At 45.4% G+C, this 19,503-nt stretch overlaps 2 protein-coding genes across 3 annotated transcripts; one reads left to right on the top strand and one right to left on the bottom strand.

Annotated features, from left to right (window-relative positions):
• Positions 1 to 1,074: 1,074 nt before the first annotated feature.
• Positions 1,075 to 2,341, top strand: LOC117864753 (uncharacterized protein At4g14100). Of its 2 annotated transcripts, none has more exons than XR_011898658.1 (2): positions 1,075 to 1,340; positions 1,814 to 1,941. XR_011898658.1 is itself a non-coding variant. In XM_034748852.2 (2 exons), exons 1-2 carry the CDS (start codon positions 1,417 to 1,419, stop codon positions 1,999 to 2,001), a joined length of 360 nt encoding a protein of 119 aa, XP_034604743.2. In that variant the 5' UTR covers positions 1,359 to 1,416; the 3' UTR covers positions 2,002 to 2,341. The 2 variants fall into 2 exon arrangements, 1 of the variants encoding a protein (XP_034604743.2); XM_034748852.2 differs by lacking the exon at positions 1,075 to 1,340 and adding an exon at positions 1,359 to 1,588 and having other exon boundaries at positions 1,814 to 2,341.
• Positions 2,342 to 10,151: 7,810 nt separating this feature from the next.
• Positions 10,152 to 18,218, bottom strand: LOC117864754 (beta-glucosidase 12). The gene is made up of 12 exons (XM_072295315.1): positions 18,163 to 18,218; positions 17,866 to 17,941; positions 16,238 to 16,315; positions 16,073 to 16,160; positions 15,577 to 15,832; positions 14,786 to 14,901; positions 14,473 to 14,696; positions 14,153 to 14,184; positions 13,945 to 14,047; positions 12,492 to 12,600; positions 12,257 to 12,415; positions 10,152 to 11,818 (listed from the first exon to the last, which is right to left on the bottom strand). The coding sequence occupies exons 2-12, from the start codon at positions 17,924 to 17,926 to the stop codon at positions 10,732 to 10,734; spliced, it is 2,313 nt and encodes a 770-aa protein (XP_072151416.1). The 5' UTR covers positions 17,927 to 17,941; positions 18,163 to 18,218; the 3' UTR covers positions 10,152 to 10,731.
• Between the last annotated feature and the right edge of the window lie 1,285 nt (positions 18,219 to 19,503).

Genomic DNA, 19,503 nt, shown 5'->3' on the forward strand with positions numbered 1-19,503 from the left:
TGCGGTAGGGAGAGATTGCCTCGCTACCAGGGCTGGTCTTGAGTTTTTAGGGGCCCGGGGCGAAATTTATGTTGGAGGCCCCATAAAACACAAAAACATCAAGTTTCTTTTGTAGCAGCCGGTGATATTGTGCGGTTTGTGCTATATTTACAAGTCAAAACTATAGCATACATGCTGCTACATCTAACCAGCTATACTAGAGTTTTTTTTAAATCAACATTAAAATTTTGATTTGGATCTAATTTGTGTTCAAGAAATAGGAAAAATGGAAGAATATACCATAAGGAACTAAATACTAATCTAATTAGTTGGGGGTTAATCTTTTTCCTTAGTCATCGGTGGTGCAAGGATGGACTGGCGGTGGAGATGAACTACCGAATGGGTGATTGGATGAACGTGGACCAGTTGTTTGCTTGGTTTAAGTTGGTCACTTAGTATACATAAGCTATATGTAGTATACAAGTATACTTGGCTTTGGGGGCCCTGGGCGGTTGCCCCGGATCGATACACTACAGGGCCTAGGATATATAAGGATGAGAGAAAATTCTAGAGTTAGATATTTGTAAATAACTTCCACACTCTTCTTTACAAGTATTCATTACTATGATTTTATCCTTACGCGTGTCAAAGTCTCTTGTAATTTTTAAAACCTTCTAGAATGTAAGTATGCATTGTAATATTTTTCCTGTGAGTCGAAAGTATGCATTGTAAGATATTTTTCCTTTGAAGTCGTGTTTTTAGTGTGAGGTGGATATAAGCCTCTCACCTAATGAGACTTTGCCTCACGATTTTCATTCATAGTGATCGATTATTTTAATTGTGTAGGAGCCTGACATTACACGGTGACGCAAAACATGACATGCCTCGATATGGTGATGGTGGACATGACACATCAGTATAAATTATGAAGATAGCTTTCACATGCTTTCGTACCTAGCATATCATATACTCTTGACAACGACCAAGGGACGATGTAAGCAAAATGAGGTTATACAATGCAACATGGAATATATAAGCAAGTGTCATCCACTAGTACATAGATCAAACACGACGCTAGATCAAACACTACTACCATTACATTAACCATTCCTGAACGACATCATGCACAAGCAAAAGAAACGCAAAAGATAACGATAATTCACAGCTACATATAGATATACAAAGACTAAATTAGTCAACTAGTCTCCGTTTGAACGCCGAAGCTCATGACGTAGCCTGCAGTCCTCACTGCAAAACAGCGTATCTTCTCCGTAGCCATTAGGGAAGCCGCAGCCGCCGCCATCGCAGGCGAATTCACCGCGGGCGGCGACAGCGAGGACGAGAAGCCGGCGTACGTGCGGGTGAGTACTACTTACCCCCCTTCCTCCTCCCCGCTGTTAGATTGTTTTTTAGTTCAACTCCGCGTCCTGCCGCACCATGCAGTTCCCCGTGGGGATCCTGCCGCTCGACTGGCTCGCCGACGGCGCCGTGTACCTCGGCCGCGAGCACGTCGACGGCTTCGACTTCCATCTGTGGACCAAGGTTGATTTCATCTGGTACTACGAGGAAATCGACACCGGCCGCCCCGTCCGTTGGAATTTCTTCAATGGTAGTTACCAGTTCTGTGATTTCCCAGTACACAGATGCAGTCTAGAACCTTCCAACTCCCCAGTTTCTTGATTGGGGATTGCTCCTAAATCCTGTTATTGTGCTTGCCTTATTGCAGTCTCTGCTTTCCTGAATCGCAAATTTCAGATTGCAGTCTCAATTCCTTCACTTCCGCAGTACTTGGTTGATTCAGCAGTTTGGTGATTTGTGCGCTCGTTTTCCCCAGGGATGCAGCAGCATGTGATGAGCTTTGAGGTGGGAGGAGTGCTGGAAGACTCCAAGTGGCAGGCGCCAGCTTATTGCTTCGATGGCGACACTGCCAATGTGGCTGCAGATAGAGTTGATGGGATGAACAGCTTGATCAGGTTCGCCGGGGCTCCAGCTGCAGCTATGGCTGCATCATTTGACCAGTGAGAGGTTTTGCGATGATTGGCTGATGAGAGGCTTTCCATTCGGCGATCCATGACCCGTTCATTCTGTTCTGCCCTGTTAATCGCATTGTGCTTCTTAAACTCTCTTGTGTTTTGTGGTAACAGTCATTCTACAATCCACAGCAATTAACTGAGTAGTAGCTGTTCTTTCCTTTCAAGAACGAAAGATGTATGTTCAGTACTAGAGGCTGTCAAGTGCAGGTTCTGGTCATTAAGGTCTGTCAAGTGCATTTTCTTTCTGTTAAGTCTGTCATCTCTTTTGTGTCGAGGGTGAACTATGATGGTGAATTGTGATGGTGAACTGTGATGGTAGTTTCATCTCATTTCTTATATTGTGTGAACTGAAATGCACCGTGTGTACTGAAGGGTTGTGTCGACGGTGGACTGTGAAAGTGTTAGGCATTGTTGTTCAGTTTCATTTCTTATTTGCATTTAGAGTATTTGGTAAATGGTATTGCAACTTTACTAAATCATATCATGTATTTGGAGTACCTATTGATATAAATATATATTATACTTATATTTTTTAAAATATTATGTGATTTAATTTAATATCATGCATTCTACCAATTGAGCACCAAAATGGCTACAAAGATAAATTGAATAGCTCGTAGACAGCTAAATAGACGGCTCACTGTACAAGCTATCTTTTTGGCTGTCTGTGTCTAACATGGCAAATCAAATAGACAACAGCTATCTAAACTGTTGTACGTGCCCTTAATGCCCCCTCGTGATCGATAATTACACAACTAGTAGAATTAATAAAGAGACTTCACAATGTACTACCACTCAGTCATTAATCACCAGTGCACACGGGCAGAATAAAGGAAGATAGATCTACTAAACAAACTAGTTGCACGTATTTTGCACGTAGATTGCTTTATTTTTTTACCTTTACGATGTGAGCACCTGCACTCCACTGCGCGACACAAATGCACATCGCATCGCCGGAAGAGAGATAAAAGACCGGCAAAAGGACAACACCAAAAGAATGATCTGCAAGCAGGTCTGTTCTGAAGAGCAGCAGCCGCCTGCAGGCTGCAGCTCCCACATCTCCTCGGTACGGAGAGCACGAAAAAACCGCAGCATAAAGTAAGATATGGAAAAGCAGCACTGCTTTCGTTGGTATACCTAGCCCTGCGTTAAACACAAATACTACGAGAATGATTTGTGCACTACCGGAAACACGAAGTTTGCCGAGTGCCTTGGGCACTCGGCAAAGGTCTAAAAACACTCGGCAAAGAGTTCACCGAACTGTACTTGGCAAATTTCACCTCGGCAAACAGTGCAGTTGCCGAGTGCCGAACGTCGGGCACTCGGCAAACATTTTCGGAAAAATATAAAAAAAAACAAAAACACCGGCCGCCGGCCACCACGCCACCACGCCGCCTCACCCGCTGCCACCCGCCACCACGCCGCCTCGCCTGCTGCCGCCCGCCACCGAGCCGCCTCGCCCGCTGCCGCCCGCCACCGAGCCGCCTCGCCTGCTGCCCCCACGCCGCCTCGCCCGCTGCCGCCCGCCACCCGTACGCCGCCTCGCCCGCTGCCGCCCGCCACCCGAACGCCGCCTCGCCCGCTGCCACCCGCCACCTGCATGCCGCCTCGCCCGCTGCCGCTCGCCACCTGCACGCCGCCTCGCCCGCTGCCGCCCGCCACCACGCCGCCTCGCCTCCTGCTGCCACCCGCCACGCCGCCACATCCGGCCGGGAAGGGGAGGGGGCCTCGCCGGGGAAAGGAGGGGCGGCCGCGCCGCCGCCGGATCTGGCCGGGAGGGGCCGCGCAGTAGCCGGATCCGACCGGGAGGGGCCGCGCCGCCGATGGATCCGACCGGGAGGGGCCGCGCCGCCGCCAGATCCGGCCTGGAGGGGCGGGCCGCGCCGTCGCCGGGAGGGAGGAGGGGAGTGGAGGGTGAGGGGCGTCGACAGGAGAGGGAGAGGGAGGGAGGGAAGGGGCGGCGACGGCAGCTAGCCGGCAGCGGTGAGAGGGAGGTGGGGGGCGGAGCTAGGTGGAGAGGGGCGTCGGGGGGGCGCTGGAGGCTGGGGTGCTGGGGACGGGGGGCCGGGGGGACGGGTAAAATTCTTGGTGTTGACGTTTGCCGAGTGTCCCCCACGGGACACTCGGCAAAGAAAAAGAAAAAAGATATTTGCCGAGTGTGAAAAGAAAAAACATTCGGCAAACATTATATAATTACCTTTAATACATTATTCAAAATATCCAACAGTTCCAAAAAATTAGCAAAATGACACCTGAAACAATATATGTTCTCTATTGCATATAAAAAAAGTTTTGTGGTCAAATCAAATCTCGACCGTCACTTTGACTCTAAATCTAATCGAATTCTTCTCAACGCTACTATTCTTCTTCGGAGATGCTTCGGCTTGTAAACATCGCACGTGACAAAATGTGCAAAACCTTCTCAATTTTTTACCACAACCTCCACGTATGATATCATCCCACCATGACAAATCTCATGATTTTCCGACTTCGTTTGCCTTTTTTAGAATTTAAAAATCATTCGATCACATGTTTGTGGTTATGTTTCCTGAACAAGATGTTTGAAATTTCTTTTCATTTCATGGGTAAGGACTCAAACTGGGCTAAATAACATAAATATCATTTTTCTACACATTTTATTCTATAATTTGAATCACTTGCAGTTCAAATTTGACTTATACTAAAAATTCCCTTAAAATGCAATTAATTAATTAAATATAGCAAACAAATCCAAAAATATACCAAATTTTAATATGAAGTACCATGTGGGGAGTAGAAAAAATTTCAAGGTGAAAAGAGGGAAAAAATTATTTTTTTGCTGAGTGTCAAAAAAAACACTCGGCAAACCCCCCTCTTTGCCGAGTGTCTTTTTTGACACTCGGCAAAGCCCCCTCTTTGCCGAGTGTTTTTTTTTGACACTCGGCAAAGAGACGGGTTTGCCGAGTGTTTTTTTCATGACACTCGGTAAAGATTCAATTTGCCGAGTGTTTTTTCTTTGCCGAGTATTTTTAGCTTGGCACTCGGCGAAGAGCTTGTTTGCCGAGTGTTCGAAAAAAAACACTCGGCAATTTTTAGATTTCCGGTAGTGGTGTATCCATAGATTTACCCAAATTGTCACAAATCCATGACAACTCTTATTAGCGACGCTCAAATTAAATAAGCTACTTATAGAGCCATACATATAGTGCGCGTGTGGTCCTAGCCAGGATCAATGGGATGGCTAGTGCAGCGACGATCTTGCTGCGGCGGATTGACCATGCCATCGCGACTGACGAGTGCTAGGTAAGGGTTCCCCTCTTTAATTTTACATGTGTTGGGAGTTGAAATCAAACCAAATGAAAAAAAATGAAACAATATGCCATCATCGCATGCTGATGATATCATCTCCACACTCAACAAAAACAAAAACTAAAAGGAAAAAAAAAACTACCGAATTTCATTTGTGTTGTTTGGTCTCCTTTTCCTCTATCCCTCTTGTTTGCCAAGAAGATCTATATTTCATGTGAGCTTTGAAACGGTACGTGGTAATAGAATTCCATCCATTCATTTAGGCACCACAAGGCTCAAACACACACAAGGAAAGCAGTCAAGAGCGATCTGGATGGGATGTAAATAAATACTTGCCGGTCTACGTACTGCAAGAACAAAAATTAACGAACGGAATAGCAATAGTGGACAGGTGGTGAAGAAAAGCAAAAAGGCAAAATACACCTTCCTGCTTCCTCCATAGCTCGGCTCCCACCCTGAGCCTTGCCAGCCTGCAGCCGGACAAGTACAACCTTTGGATCCCCCACAGGTGAAAAAGCACGGGCAAGTTTCGAAAAGCAAAACCCCCTCCCCAATCCCCATTCTCGTCTTCCTTTTTCTCCTGACGGAATCGACGAGGCAGCGCCGGCGGGCGGCCCCCACCCCTCTTCGGCAAGGCCTCCGGTCCGGTGAGTTCCTCCGCGCTCATCCGCATCCTTGTATTCTCATGATGATCTGTGCCTGCGGCGGGTGTGAGTAGGGACTGTAGCAGAGGCACGCGCGGCGAGGCCACAGCGCCGTGCTGAACCCGGCCGCCTAGAGTGGGGCGTGCGTCTTCGGGCTATGCAGGTGAGGGCCGTAGTGCGCGGAGGGGCGCAAGCGCGCGGCCACGGCGCCCTGCGGCGGCCGGTTTGAGAGGCATATGGGCCGACGAGCCCAGCGGCGGAGTAGGTGGCTGGTGGCCACGTCCGCGAGCGCATACACGGGCCGAAGTGCAGCCAGAACAGCGGCATGGAGTGGGCAGGGCGTAGCGGAGAGGAGCAGCGGACTAGTTGGAGAAGTCGATTTTTGCGCCTTTGCAGCTTCGGCTTGAAGACATTCCTGTTGTTGAGTACAAGTTTGACGAAGATATTATGCGGTTTGTGCTATATTTACAAGTCAAAACTATAGCATACATGCTGCTACATCTAACCAGCTATACTAGAGTTTTTTTTAAATCAACATTAAAATTTTGATTTGGATCTAATTTGTGTTCAAGAAATAGGAAAAATGGAAGAATATACCATAAGGAACTAAATACTAATCTAATTAGTTGGGGGCTAATCTTTTTCCTTAGTCATCGGTGGTGCAAGGATGGACTGGCGGTGGAGATGAACTACCGAATGGGTGATTGGATGAACTTGGACCAGTTGTTTGCTTGGTTTAAGTTGGTCACTTAGTATACATAAGCTATATGTAATATACAAGTATACTTGGCTTTGGGGGCCCTGGGCGGTTGCCCCGGATCGATACACTACAGGGCCTAGGATATATAAGGATGAGAGAAAATTCTAGAGTTAGATATTTGTAAATAACTTCCACACTCTTCTTTACAAGTATTCATTACTATGATTTTATCCTTACGCGTGTCAAAGTCTCTTGTAATTTTTAAAACCTTCTAGAATGTAAGTATGCATTGTAATATTTTTCCTGTGAGTCGAAAGTATGCATTGTAAGATATTTTTCCTTTGAAGTCGTGTTTTTAGTGTGAGGTGGATATAAGCCTCTCACCTAATGAGACTTTGCCGATTTTCATTCATAGTGATCGATTATTTTAATTGTGTAGGAGCCTGACATTACACGGTGACGCAAAACATGACATGCCCCGATATGGTGATGGTGGACATGACACATCAGTATAAATTATGAAGATAGCTTTCACATGCTTTCGTACCTAGCATATCATATACTCTTGAGAACGACAAAGGGACGATGTAAGCAAAATGAGGTTATACAATGCAACATGGAATATGTAAGCAGGTGTCATCCACTAGTACATAGATCAAACACGACGCTATGACATAGATCAAACATGACGCTAGATCAAACACTAGTACTACCATTACATTAACCATTCCTGGACGACATCATGCACAAGCAAAAGAAACGCAAAAGATAACGATAATTCACAGCTGCATATAGATATACAAAGACTGAATTAGTCAACTAGTCTCCGTTTGAACGCCGCAAGCTCATGGTGTAGCCTGCAGTCCTCATTGCAAAACAACGTATCTTCTTCATAGCCATTAGGGAAACCGCAGCCGCCTCCATCGCAGGGGAATTCACCGCGACCCGGTGCCAACAGCAGCGCAACGTTGTTCCATAGGATTCGCACCACGAGGTACATGGCGTCCTCACGGTACTCCCGACAGACGTGGTTGTGGAGCATCTTTGGGCCGCTGCTCGTCGCCGTTCCTTCTTCGCCCTCCAAGCGACGGATGTACATCTTGGCCATGTCATCGGCGGCGGCACCGCCAGCATTCCTGTACAGCATCAAAGTGTACAGATCTGCCACCACATTGAGCCCGGCCACGGCGGCACGGGAGAGCTGATCGAGGGACGACTGGTATCCCCCGAAGAAGTCTGGGATCCCTGTGAGCAAGGAGGCCTCCGAGTTCCCCCACATCAAGCAGTAGATGGAGTAGGGAGTAGTACCTACCGGGCTGGTTCCACTGCATCTCCTCCCAGCACCGTAGCAATGCCACGCGACGTCCGACGGCACGCTAGCCGCACACGCGGCGCATGACCGTGCAAGTCGCCCGTAGACTGCCGAGGTCCTCCATGGGCTGGTCCTAGGTTGCAACGAGGTGGATGGCGATCATAGTGAGCAGCTCCGTAGGGAGCGTTTCCAGTGACGTTTGTTGCTTGTTCGCCGCCATGAAAATGCGCGCTAGAGCGACGGAGGAGGCTAAGATGGAAGGAAATCGAAGGGGGCGTGATGGAAGGAGGCGACGGGACGCGCGATGGTGTAATGGCGGCCGAAGGTAGGGGCCGGGCATAAGGGCATAAGGGCATGTGCGTGGGTGGAACTGACGCTGCATTAAACAGGCACCCCTCGGAAGAGGTGGCAGCTGCGTTGGGAACCGGCGCGAGCAGCCGTTGTACTACTGGGTAAAAGGGCGGCTCTTCGTGGGAACCACGTGATCGACCAGCGTGGCTGGGGAGTTGCAGGGCCTAGGCGCAAAGCAGGGACACATAATCACTCAAAGGACAACGTGCCACACATCGGGCAGTTCTACGGTTGCATGATGACTTGTTCGGGTGCTACACCTGCTACTGCCAGGCCAATTAACCTTCTGCCGCAGCATCAGAAGCTGTAGCACATCATCAAAAATGCTAACATGGCACCCTAATTAATGTGCATGAATCCTCTATGAAAAGTTATGTACAAGGCCCTTTAAAATAAAAAGGTCATCCAAAACAAAACCATAGAAATAAACCGGCCAATTTGCATGGCAACAGAAAGGAATTATAGATCAAACAAGGATTCCACCATTTTCTCATTACTAGATCATTACATAGGATCGGACACATAGATAAATAAGAACTAATTATTATACTAATAACAGCGCCCGCTGCTGCTACTCCCGCCTCCTCCCTTCTGGTGATCCTTCAGCTGAGTCGCCGCCGCCTTCTCTTCTCGTTTCCTTCAAGCATCCCGGCACCGGTGGCGTACCATCTCCAGCGCCCTCCTCCGTGCGCCATCCTCCTACTTGGCCTCATCTTGGAGGGAGAACTCGCGGCCGCGTTTGAGGAGGAAGTCGTTCATGTCCTCCACCACTTTGGTGCGGTCGCGCCGGTCCTCCGCTTCCTGCTCGGCCGTCTCCAACGAGTTCAAGACGGCTGAATGCACTGGATCAAAATGATGAACCTCCTCTTCCGATTCCTCCGTCGTCTCCCTGTCGGGATTGTCCTCGAGGTTTAACTCAAGGTACTCCGAGTCGGACGATGACTGCGGCGGAGGCAACGATGGCGGTGGAGGCGTCGGGTGGCGAGGCGACGACAGCGGTGTCGGGGAGCGAGGCGATGACGTGGGGAGCGAAGGAAAAGTCCCCCGGTTAAAGATTTACGGAGGGAAATTACTATCTACCTGTGTAATCTATTTAGTTCTTTTTTTCAGCAAAATAAGAAAAGAAAGTCCATGCAAATACAACTGGTACTTTAAAATCATTGTAACAAAACTCTTTACATTAACCAACATTATTACTCAACAATTTTTTATACCTACCAACTTTTTTTTCATTCACCAATATTTTTTGGCGCGACATTTTTTGACATTCACCAAATTTTTTTATTTAAAAAATGTTGAGATAGTTCATTCAAAATGTTGATTTTTAAAAATACAACAAAACATAGTCATATTGAATGTCATTTTGTAGTATTAATTCAAAAAAAATACCATGGTTCAAATGGATTTTAAATTGGATGCACATTTGAGAGAAAAGATCGTTCAAAGATTAGAGTTTGCTTAAATTTCCATCCTACTCCCTCCAGTCACGTCGCGACATGTGTCATCACCATGTGCTATGGGCTCCTCCATGCGGTGGGCTTCCGGCCCAATTAGTATCCAAATGCAATTTCAACGGTACTACGTGTTGCGGGTAAGAAAAAATCTCGTAGAAGATAGATAGGCTTTACGGTAGGCACAGGGCTTGCATACAGTAGCCCGTTCAACTAAGCCCAAAAGCCCGTAGCTGAAGGAATGTGTGCTCACCCCAAGTTCAACCGTAAAAAGAAAACTGACATTGATATTACTCTCCAAACAAACCCTCAAAATATTCTATTTTATAACAAGTGATGTTCGATATCAGTAATTTGCACGATCTATCAACTAAGACATCACAAGAACTACGGTGAACTCTTGACTCCTGCAGGTGTCATTCAGTCATACCATATATATTACTCAGATGATGGGTATGATTACATTCAAATCCGGCCAGGATCTATGATAAGGCAGTTGAGACATGCAATGGTTTCAACTTTCAAGCATTATAATATGATGAGAAAGCTTGCCATTGAGGGATTTCAAGTTGAAGAGAATTTCACAAAATATATACCTTACTAATATGTACTGTACTCTATTTGTCTACCTCCTTTATTTTTTAAATATATGATATTAGAACAAGCCCACTTGTTCGTATAAATTTATACGGTATTTCCTCCGTTCCAAATTGTATATCGTTTTAGTTTTTTTTATTTCATAGATATTATTATACATCTAGATATAGTGTATGTCTAGGACTCCAGATGCATAATAATATCTATGAACTTAGAAAAGTTAAAACGATCTACAATTTGGAACGGAACGGAGGGACGGAGGGAGTATCATGCAATGAACTACTTTGTATGTCCTAAATATCCTATCTTTATGAACGGAGAAGCAAGTTTGAAATAGCTGAACATAACACGACAAGAACGACAGCTTCGGGTCACCTCAGCTGCCGTTGGCGCAGGGCGGCAGCGGCGTCCCACACAGGCACTTGTTGTGCTCGTACGCCGCCGCCTTGAACTGCACCATATGCCCGCCGGTGGGTATCTCCCCGCACAGCTGGTTGTAGCTGAGATCCAGCACGGCCACCTTCGACTCCCGCAGCGACGCCGGCACGCCGCCGTAGATCCGGTTGTGGCTGAGGTTGAGGAACATCAGGTGCTGGGGCAACTCCACCCCCGACAGGTTGAACCTGAACCTGTTCCCGGACAGGTCCATGGTCCCGGCCATCGTCTTCCGCCGGCCGAAGAGGAACGACACGTCCCCGGTGAGCTTGTTGTTGGCCACCCTGAACTGCATCCAGTTCCTCTCCAGCGCGTACGTCCAGGGGATGGTCCCGGACAGCCGGTTCCCGTCCAGCATCAGGCCCAGCGGCCGGTCCGGCGTGCTGTCGCGCACCAGCAGCGGCGGGATGGGCCCCTCGAGGTCGTTGTGCGCGGCGTCGAAGAAGGTCAGGTACGGCAGCCGCCGCAGCGACCTCGGGATGGTGCCGTTGAGCTTGCTCCGGAGGAAGCTGACGGAGGTGAGGTTGGTGCGGGAGAGGGAGGACGGGATGGGGCCCGAGACAGAGGTGACCATGAGGTTGAAGATGGAGAGGTGCGCGAGGTTGCCGAAGGTGTCCGGGATGGGCCCGTGCAGGCCCGGCATGTTGATGATGCTGAGGGTCTCCAGCTGGTCGAGCTCGCCGAAGGCCGGCGGGAGCGTGGACGTGATGTTGTAGTTGGTGAGGAAGATCTTGGTCACGCGGCCCTGCTCGTTGCAGGACACGGGCCAGGCGCAGGCCGTGCCGCCGGGCCGCCAGCCCGACAGCACGGCCGGGTTGCCGAACTGCTCCCTGATCTTGATCAGCGCCGGGAGGTCTCGGTTGGGCTGGGGCTGGGGCTGGGAGAGCGACCTGGTGATCATCAGTTGGAAAGATAGCAGTAGGAGGACTGCGTGGCTGGCCATGGTGATGGAATGCCTGGCACTTGTACTACTACTACTAGCTTGTGTGACTGTGAGGTGTGAGGTGATGAAGTGCACGGCGATGCATCCGGGAATATGTAGGCGATGAGGTCAACTTTGGAGGAAGTTGACGTGTTTATCTTGAAGCTAGCTAGGCGACCAAAGTTTTGGTCAAGGGCTTCCAGAGTCGTTTGATGCAGCTGCAAGGAAGAGGAACGTGGATATAGTTCCTTTACGGGCACTCGTGCAGCGACTTATCCTCAGCCTTGTCTCATTTGTACGGATATGAACGAATTGTTTCTTCTTCTCTTTACGAAACACAACACAATACCTACGACTGAACTCTGAAGGTCCACATTGTCTTGATTACCAGACCAACGCAGCCATGCTTTGTTGCAGCAAAACGCGAATGCATTTGTTTTAACACAATGTCTTTCATGCCATGCCTTACGCAAAATCAATCCACGTACACCAATGTAATCTTGCACCGTTCCAAACGCAGCTTCCATTCCATGTTCATTTGTGCAGGAACTCCTTGAACCAATGGGCTGAGTTCTTGGGGTACCGCTTCAACCCGTCGTTGTAGTCCACGAAGTTTAGCCCGAACCGGACTGTGTAGCCGTACGCCCACTCGAAGTTATCTAGCAGCGACCATGCGAAGTATCCTTTCACGTTTGCTCCATCCCTGTGAATTAAAAGAAGACAAATATTCAATTTTACTAACAATGGGCTGTGCTGTGTCATTTAGCTCGAGAGATGACCTTATGGCACTATGCAGGGCAAGGAGGTGCTTGTGGTGGTACTCTATCCGAGTGTCGTCCTTCAAGGCTTCATGGAGTGGCAAGCTCATGTTGTTGGCTTCATCAAAGCCTTAAGAAAAATGTTTTCAGATGGTTTCAATTCAACTTTTCCCCCAATGCTTTTATTTAAAAAAAACACATCAGAGGAGAAAATTCTAAGTTATACTCCCTTCTTTCTCAAATGGGTGTCATTTAAGCAATGCTTGCATTGCAGTAAAGTTTAGATAAAACTTTGACCACTCATATACACAAAAGTGAAGGTTTTCTCACATAAAATTGGTGTTAAAAAAGTATGAGATGGTTATAGTTTAGAGAAGTGCTCCGGTACTCCTTTTTAAAAAAGCAGCACAAATCCTAAAGCATACTTAATTAATTAAGAATATTATTTATGATGTTTACTTGTTGATACCTGCCTGGGTCCGGTCCTCACTTGTCCAATCCAGCCCAGCCCATCCAAATAAACACACGATCTAATCACATGCATGTATATGCGGCAAGAAGTACCAGTGAACCCTAATCACGTAAAATTATAGCTAGTATGACAAATGGTTGAAACATATTATCGATTCAACTAGCTGCTGACATTTTTCTCCTCAGATGGAGAACATGGATTGATCGAATGACAAACTCAAATAATCAGAACTTGGGTCATCAACATCCAGATCATCAAGGAAAAATTATCTTTATATAGCCACCATCATCTTCTTTGTCCATGGATGAGTGATTGTTGGACAAATCTATTCCTCATTTCCTCCCTGCGCGTCTACAGACTACCATCGACAGATCAAATCCACAGCCTCGCCAGCTATTAAGGCAAGATGAGCTCACGGGAAGGGATGTTTTTGGGCTCATGGAATGGATGAATATGGTAGCGGAAGCGGCTGATGTGCAAACATTTAGGCCAAGGGGCGTGCCGCAAGAGATGATGTTTCTATTTAGAGAGCTGTGGATGAGGAGCGCTCTTGGTCGATGGAGACGGTGGTGGAGTCTTCGACCACAGGGGCGGCGGTGCAGCTAGACGTCCACGCAGCACGACGCGAGTGGCAACGCTGCTAACATAAAACATGTTTTGTGGACTTGGGCTGGGCTGGGCTGGGCTGGGCTAGCTGATGGGTTGGGCTGGATTCTATGATAATAAGAATTCTAATTGTGCTTTGGGATGCATGCTAATCATTTAGAAAGGGAGCACCGGAGCAGTTCTCCATAGTTTATATACTTTGTAAACCTGAATTATTTTGGTTAAAGTCAATTGTTGAAGGCTGTGTCAGTGTCCAAAGCGACAAATGAACAAGAGTAAAGGTTGTGGCAGTACTGCTGCAATATACTGAATCCATTGCAAAATAAATAAATGGCACTGCATGACAGTGTTCGCCCTCTCTGCCAATAAAGATAGTACTTATTGATTAAAAGTTACCGTTTTCAGTGATGTAGATAGCAGGGTTGCCATAGTTTTCCTTAACATAAAGTAGAAGCTCACGAAAGCCTTGAGGGTACATGTAGAGCCAAGGCGAAGCAGCCTACATATATGTTGGTGAAGCAAATTTATAAGTCATCACACACATAATAAAAAAGGGCAGAAAACCCATCACATATCGTTCCTATGTTAGGAAATGATAAGATACCTGAGGACCTATGGGGACACCATTTCGAACACCTAATATAATCATAAGATGACAGAAAAATGTATTACAAATAATTATAGTTTGAAACTAAATCTCAAATAGTATATAAGAATTATTCAGAGTAGGGAGTCAACTGAGGGATAGAGGTTGCAGTTGACATAACAGCATGCTTGTCGTAAATGCTACAGTAGTACTGTTAAAATAAGAGCCATTGTTGTATGGAGTTTCGCTACAACACTCTTGGGCGGATTCAGGAAAGAGAACTTCATCGATATTAGACTGATAAAAAAAAATAGAAGATCAGTGGCTTGGTGACTCACCGGAAAGATTTGCACGAGAATCCGTGTTATAGCTATTGTTAAGACCATTTGGAGGAAGGTTGTTAGCAGAGCTAGCGTAGTACGTGGTATAGTAGTTGAGTCCGATGAAGTCAAATGCACCCTTGATCGTCTCAGATTGTTGTTTTGTGAATTGTGGCAAGCGATTTCCCACCAGTCCTTTCATGCTGAGCGGGTAGTCACCTTTAACAAGGGGGTCCATGAACCTAGGAGGATATGGCTAGTAAGGTTTGTGTTCTTTTCCTCAACTTTAAGAACAAAGTTATGAGTGGTCACAATTGTATAGAGAATTTACCATCCAAATGTGAAATCTAAGGCACGTCTCACTGCATTATCATTGGATTTGGATGGGGACGAAGGGAGAAACCAAAGTGAGACTAATGATATTCCAATCTTCCCTTTCTGGATCGCCTGCATGCAAATATGAGCAATGAGTCCAGATCATGGTCAGAGTGAAATTTATTTCGCAAATACAACATATTATTCGTGTCATTCATATGAAATGATATTCTGAATTGGGATTTCCCTATAAGATTCACAGACTCTGCAGAAAGATCCATTTAAGTGGTCGACGGGGACGGCAGACTTCGGTATTTTACTAATTAATGGGCAACGGTAATGTACTATATAAGAGCCTTTGCCAGGAGTTAAAAAAGAATCAGCGATTAATGTTTACCGAACAAGAATCCCTGAATGAAAACTGATAGAGGAATGCAATACTAACTCACAGTCGGCTATTCATAATTTAACAATACAAACTCTTGGTAACGACTCTGAATCTTGCAGTGTATGCAAGACCATGATCCCTAACTACCAGCTTATATAATTATGTCTCATACTAAACTGTACGGCTCCTGACGTTACATCCATAGACTAGAAGATTAGCACAGAACATATGGTCAGCAGTAGCTCTTTCTGCTTCATATATATGATCCAGTTACGTAATTAAACAAGCTACTGCATTTCCCCATGGTAGGCCTAGACAAAAACTGAACTCTCAACATGATTTATGTATCAAGCTCAATTTTTCACAGTGCCAATCAGTTCATTCAAGAACTGCAATTGCAAGGAGAGTTGGTCACTAACCTGGTATTTTTCTTTGTATAAGCGCACTGTTTCTGCATGGGCGAGTAGTTGATGATGACATACAGTGTAAGGCTCCGTTCCTGAATCCCCAGCGCTGCACTTGCCCTGCTCCCATGGCGAGCATCGGCCTGGTGCAAGCACGCCAGATGCATAACCTCCTGAACAGAAGCCCCCGGGTTCATTGAACGTGATCCAGTGTTTCACTCGGTCACCAAACTCTTTGAAGCAGACTTCAGCGTAGTCCTTATAGTCGTTTCTGCAACAGTTGCAGTCATGAACGATAAAATCATAAAAAGGGAGGAAGTTTTATTGCGACGATGGTAATGTCAGTGCACAAGTGTCTGTTTTTATGAGGACTTGTTGTGTAGTTCTTGAGTGCTGGATGAATATTAATCTGACAAAACTTTTGTAATTAACAAACTTCCAGATAAACAATATATTCACCAAAAAGACTATAGCAAAAACAACTCTAGAGAAGCCTAAGGTCGTGACTCACATGATATTAGGACTAAGAAATCCTCCATATTTGTCTTCTAATACCTGAGGTGAGTCCCAGTGAAAAAGAGTCACAAATGGTTGCACCCCTGCCAATAAAATGCATAACATTATATACTATTGGATCGCAAGAGGCTATCCAAAGCACCAAGACATGCAGGGATACCTTTCAACAAGAGTTCATCGATCAAATTGTTGTAGTATCTAACGCCTTCTCTGTCAACTCCACCGCTCATACTTCCATCTGTCATTAGATTCAGATAGCTAAGTTTTGTGTTATCGATCTACTTAGACTTTGGAATCTGTCCAAGGCAGTGCAACCTAAAATGTCTGAGCAAAAAATTACACTACTGAAAAACTGAGCATTCATCCAACACGTTAGTACCAGACGCCTTTTCGTCCGGTATTGTCACGCACAATACCATCGGAGCACCTATAATACCAGTTTGGAGCCTCAGCCAGTACTAAATGGCGACATAGGGATTGGGTGGCCAACAACTAGATTTCCTTGGAAGCCATTTAGTACTCGGCTGGTAGCTTCAACCGGTATTAAATGGTGTTCACGCACGTGTGTACCAACTGTTAGCTTCAGCCGGTACTAAATGTCACAATTTACTACCAGCTAGAGCCACCAACCGATACTAACATACAAACTATAAAATAAGCTCATTCCTCCTCCCCGAGCCTAAGCTCAATCATTTGACTGAGAGCTCGAGCTTCTTCACTCCCATGGCAACCTAGGGGAGGTGCTACCCATTTTTACCATGATTTGGGGGGATTTCGCTCTTCCAACTGTTCTAAAGGTTAGGAACTTCATCCTCCCTCCTCTTATAATTAGTATTCTATGTTTTATACTTTGTAGCTAGAGAAATTTGTGCTTTTTTAGAGTAAGGATGAATGGAAAGTTTTTCAATTTATACATGCATGTAGAATGTAGAATTTTTACTTATGAAAGTCTGTTCGATATTGAGAAATTTGCATTGGATGTTGACAAATATGTGTTGTGTTAATTACTTTTGTTGTTTTACATAAATAACATAAGTACAATGTTGAAACAAAATAATCAACTAATTTTGTTGCTTTACATAAATAACATAGTTGAGCTCAAGCTAACGACGATTCGAGATAAAGGGAGTTGCTGCCGAAATTCCCCACAAAATTTGTAGGGATTTAATTTGCTCGATGAAAGTGGTACATATATAAAGTGGTACAGCAATATTTTTCAGAAAGTGTTTTTTATATTGTTGCTTTACAAATGGAGAAGTAAATTAAAAACTTTTTGCAGATGGACCGGCAATGGATGTACGGTGACCGGTGCTCCATGCCGTTCATTAATGGCCTAAAGACTTTTCTCGAAGCGGCAGAGGCCAACAAGTCGCCGAAGGGTTTCATGTGTTGTCCATGCAGAATATGCAAAAATAATAAGGATTACTCTAATAGAAAAACTCTACACGACCACATATTTCGTTGGGGTTTCATGGATAACTATATTCTTTGGACCAAGCATGGCGAAAGAGGAGTTGTAATGGAAAACGGTGAAAAAGATGATGATGATAACAACATTCCAGCTAACCATTTGGTACACTAATACGAATACTAACCAACTCACGAATTAAAATGAAAGGAAAAAAAGAATAACCATTTAGGACTGGGTAGTAAAACTACCAACTGGTACTAAACTGCCGTCTGCAACAGCGCGACGTGTCTCGCAGTACTAAACAAGCGGTACCGTCCTGTACTAAAGGAGGGTTACTGATCGGTACGAAAGATCGGTTCTCCAGCAGTGTTACTTACTTGGAAGTATTCTTGTCCATGAGATGGAGAACCTGTATGCATCCATTCCCATATCCTTCATGAGGCGCACATCTTCCTGCATTTTTGAGGCAAGTCCTCCCCATGGATCAATGGTGTACTAACATGTTTTTTTTGTTGGTAGTTTGCAGGAACTTCAAAAATGGGCTTATTATCTTAATCTGACAGAACTAAAGAGCCTGCACAGCTTGGAGCATATGATTCCTTGAAATTGTTGAAGGAATTATTTAATAAAAAAGAAGGAAACCTGATTAAATATATTACTACAGTTATACGTACTTTGTAGAGATGGTAAGAATCCACAGCCACATCCCCGTTGCTTCTGTCAATGATTTTATCTGCCATATCAGAAAATTGTTAGAAGTTTTACAGATGATTCCCTAACTATTGTTTCTTGTCGTTTTAATTGAAAGGATTTTCGGTGATCTTGCCCCTACTTTGAAGTGCAATTATATTTTTACCTTTATTTTTCTAACTTTTGTGATTTTGCCCTCAACTATTCACAAGTCATTATAATTTTGCCATTGGTCTTTGCGTATTTGCCCCTGTTTTGACCATTAACTATGATCTTTGCGTATTTGCTCCTGTTTTGACCATTGACTAGGAGCAAAATCGCATTGACTTGTGAATAGTCGAGAGCAAAATCACCAAGTTGAAAAAACGAGGGCAAAATCATAATTACACTTCAAAACAGGGGCAAGAACACAAATACCCCTAATTTAAAAATACAAGTTTACTGGAGATCAAAAGATAGGTTTAAACATGCCTGGGTGCTGATGAGTGAAGGTGTCCCAGATGCTTGGTCCCCTGCCCCCCTCCATCACGCCACCCTCATACTGCATGTGTAAACATCAAGATGGCTCATATGATCGATTCCAAAACAAAACACAGCGTCATGAAAAATCGTTAGGCCAATGACTGCTTGGAACAGGTGGTGGAACCTTTTATGCTGATTTTTACTAGTGATTAGTTACTATATTTAATTTGTTGCCAACTACTGTATATGTTTGTGGCGAACATTATGTTGCAGTTCACATCCATTTAGTTGGCAGAATATGCTACACCTTAACTGCGTGTCATTGTGTCAAACACCCTGTATAAACAATCATATAAAACTTTGTACAGGAGATGACAAAAGGGAACTTAAACGATCTCACTGCACTATACCTAAATCAAAAACAAGAGCATTGGGCATCGCTAGGTACGAATGGCGAAGAACTTTCACCTGGTAGGAAGCAGAAGATGTCCCGAATATGAACCCCTCAGGGAAGCTTCTCCGGCTAATCGGCGGCTGGCCATCGCCGTCGTAGGCGCCAGAAGCGACGGCTAGGAGGAGAAATGGAAGTAGAAGACGACTCACAGCCATTGTTGTGTGTGTGACGACGGAGAGTGGATCGAGCTTGTTAACAGCTAGGCTCCCTGGCACCCCCATATGTATAGGATTGTAGGCTCATGCATGGCCGCCCAAACACATTGCGTTATTTTTCTTCAATGGGTACGGTGCTGCTGGCCACCGTGACAGGGACATGCAAAAACAACAGAAAATTTCTTTGTGCCTGCAGCTAGGCGCATCACTGTCATAAGACTATGTTGGTGCCTCAGTTTCTGTATTTTCTTTAG

The sequence above is a fragment of the Setaria viridis genome, chromosome 7 (genome assembly GCF_005286985.2).
Source record: "Setaria viridis chromosome 7, Setaria_viridis_v4.0, whole genome shotgun sequence".
In the NCBI taxonomy this organism is placed as follows: domain Eukaryota; kingdom Viridiplantae; phylum Streptophyta; class Magnoliopsida; order Poales; family Poaceae; genus Setaria; species Setaria viridis.

Excerpts from the sequence above, each read along its gene's own strand:
- LOC117864753 (XM_034748852.2), top strand. The coding sequence starts at position 1,417 with ATGCAGTTCCCCGTGGGGATCCTGCCGCTCGACTGGCTCGCCGACGGC. Across the intron at positions 1,589-1,813 it reads CCGTTGGAATTTCTTCAATG|GGATGCAGCAGCATGTGATG; the intron begins GTAGTTACCAGT and ends CGTTTTCCCCAG.
- LOC117864754 (XM_072295315.1), bottom strand. The coding sequence starts at position 17,926 with ATGAAGGATATGGGAATGGATGCATACAGGTTCTCCATCTCATGGACA. Across the intron at positions 15,833-16,072 it reads TTTCTTAGTCCTAATATCAT|AAACGACTATAAGGACTACG; the intron begins GTGAGTCACGAC and ends CAACTGTTGCAG. Across the intron at positions 12,416-12,491 it reads GCCCTGCATAGTGCCATAAG|GGATGGAGCAAACGTGAAAG; the intron begins GTCATCTCTCGA and ends TTTAATTCACAG.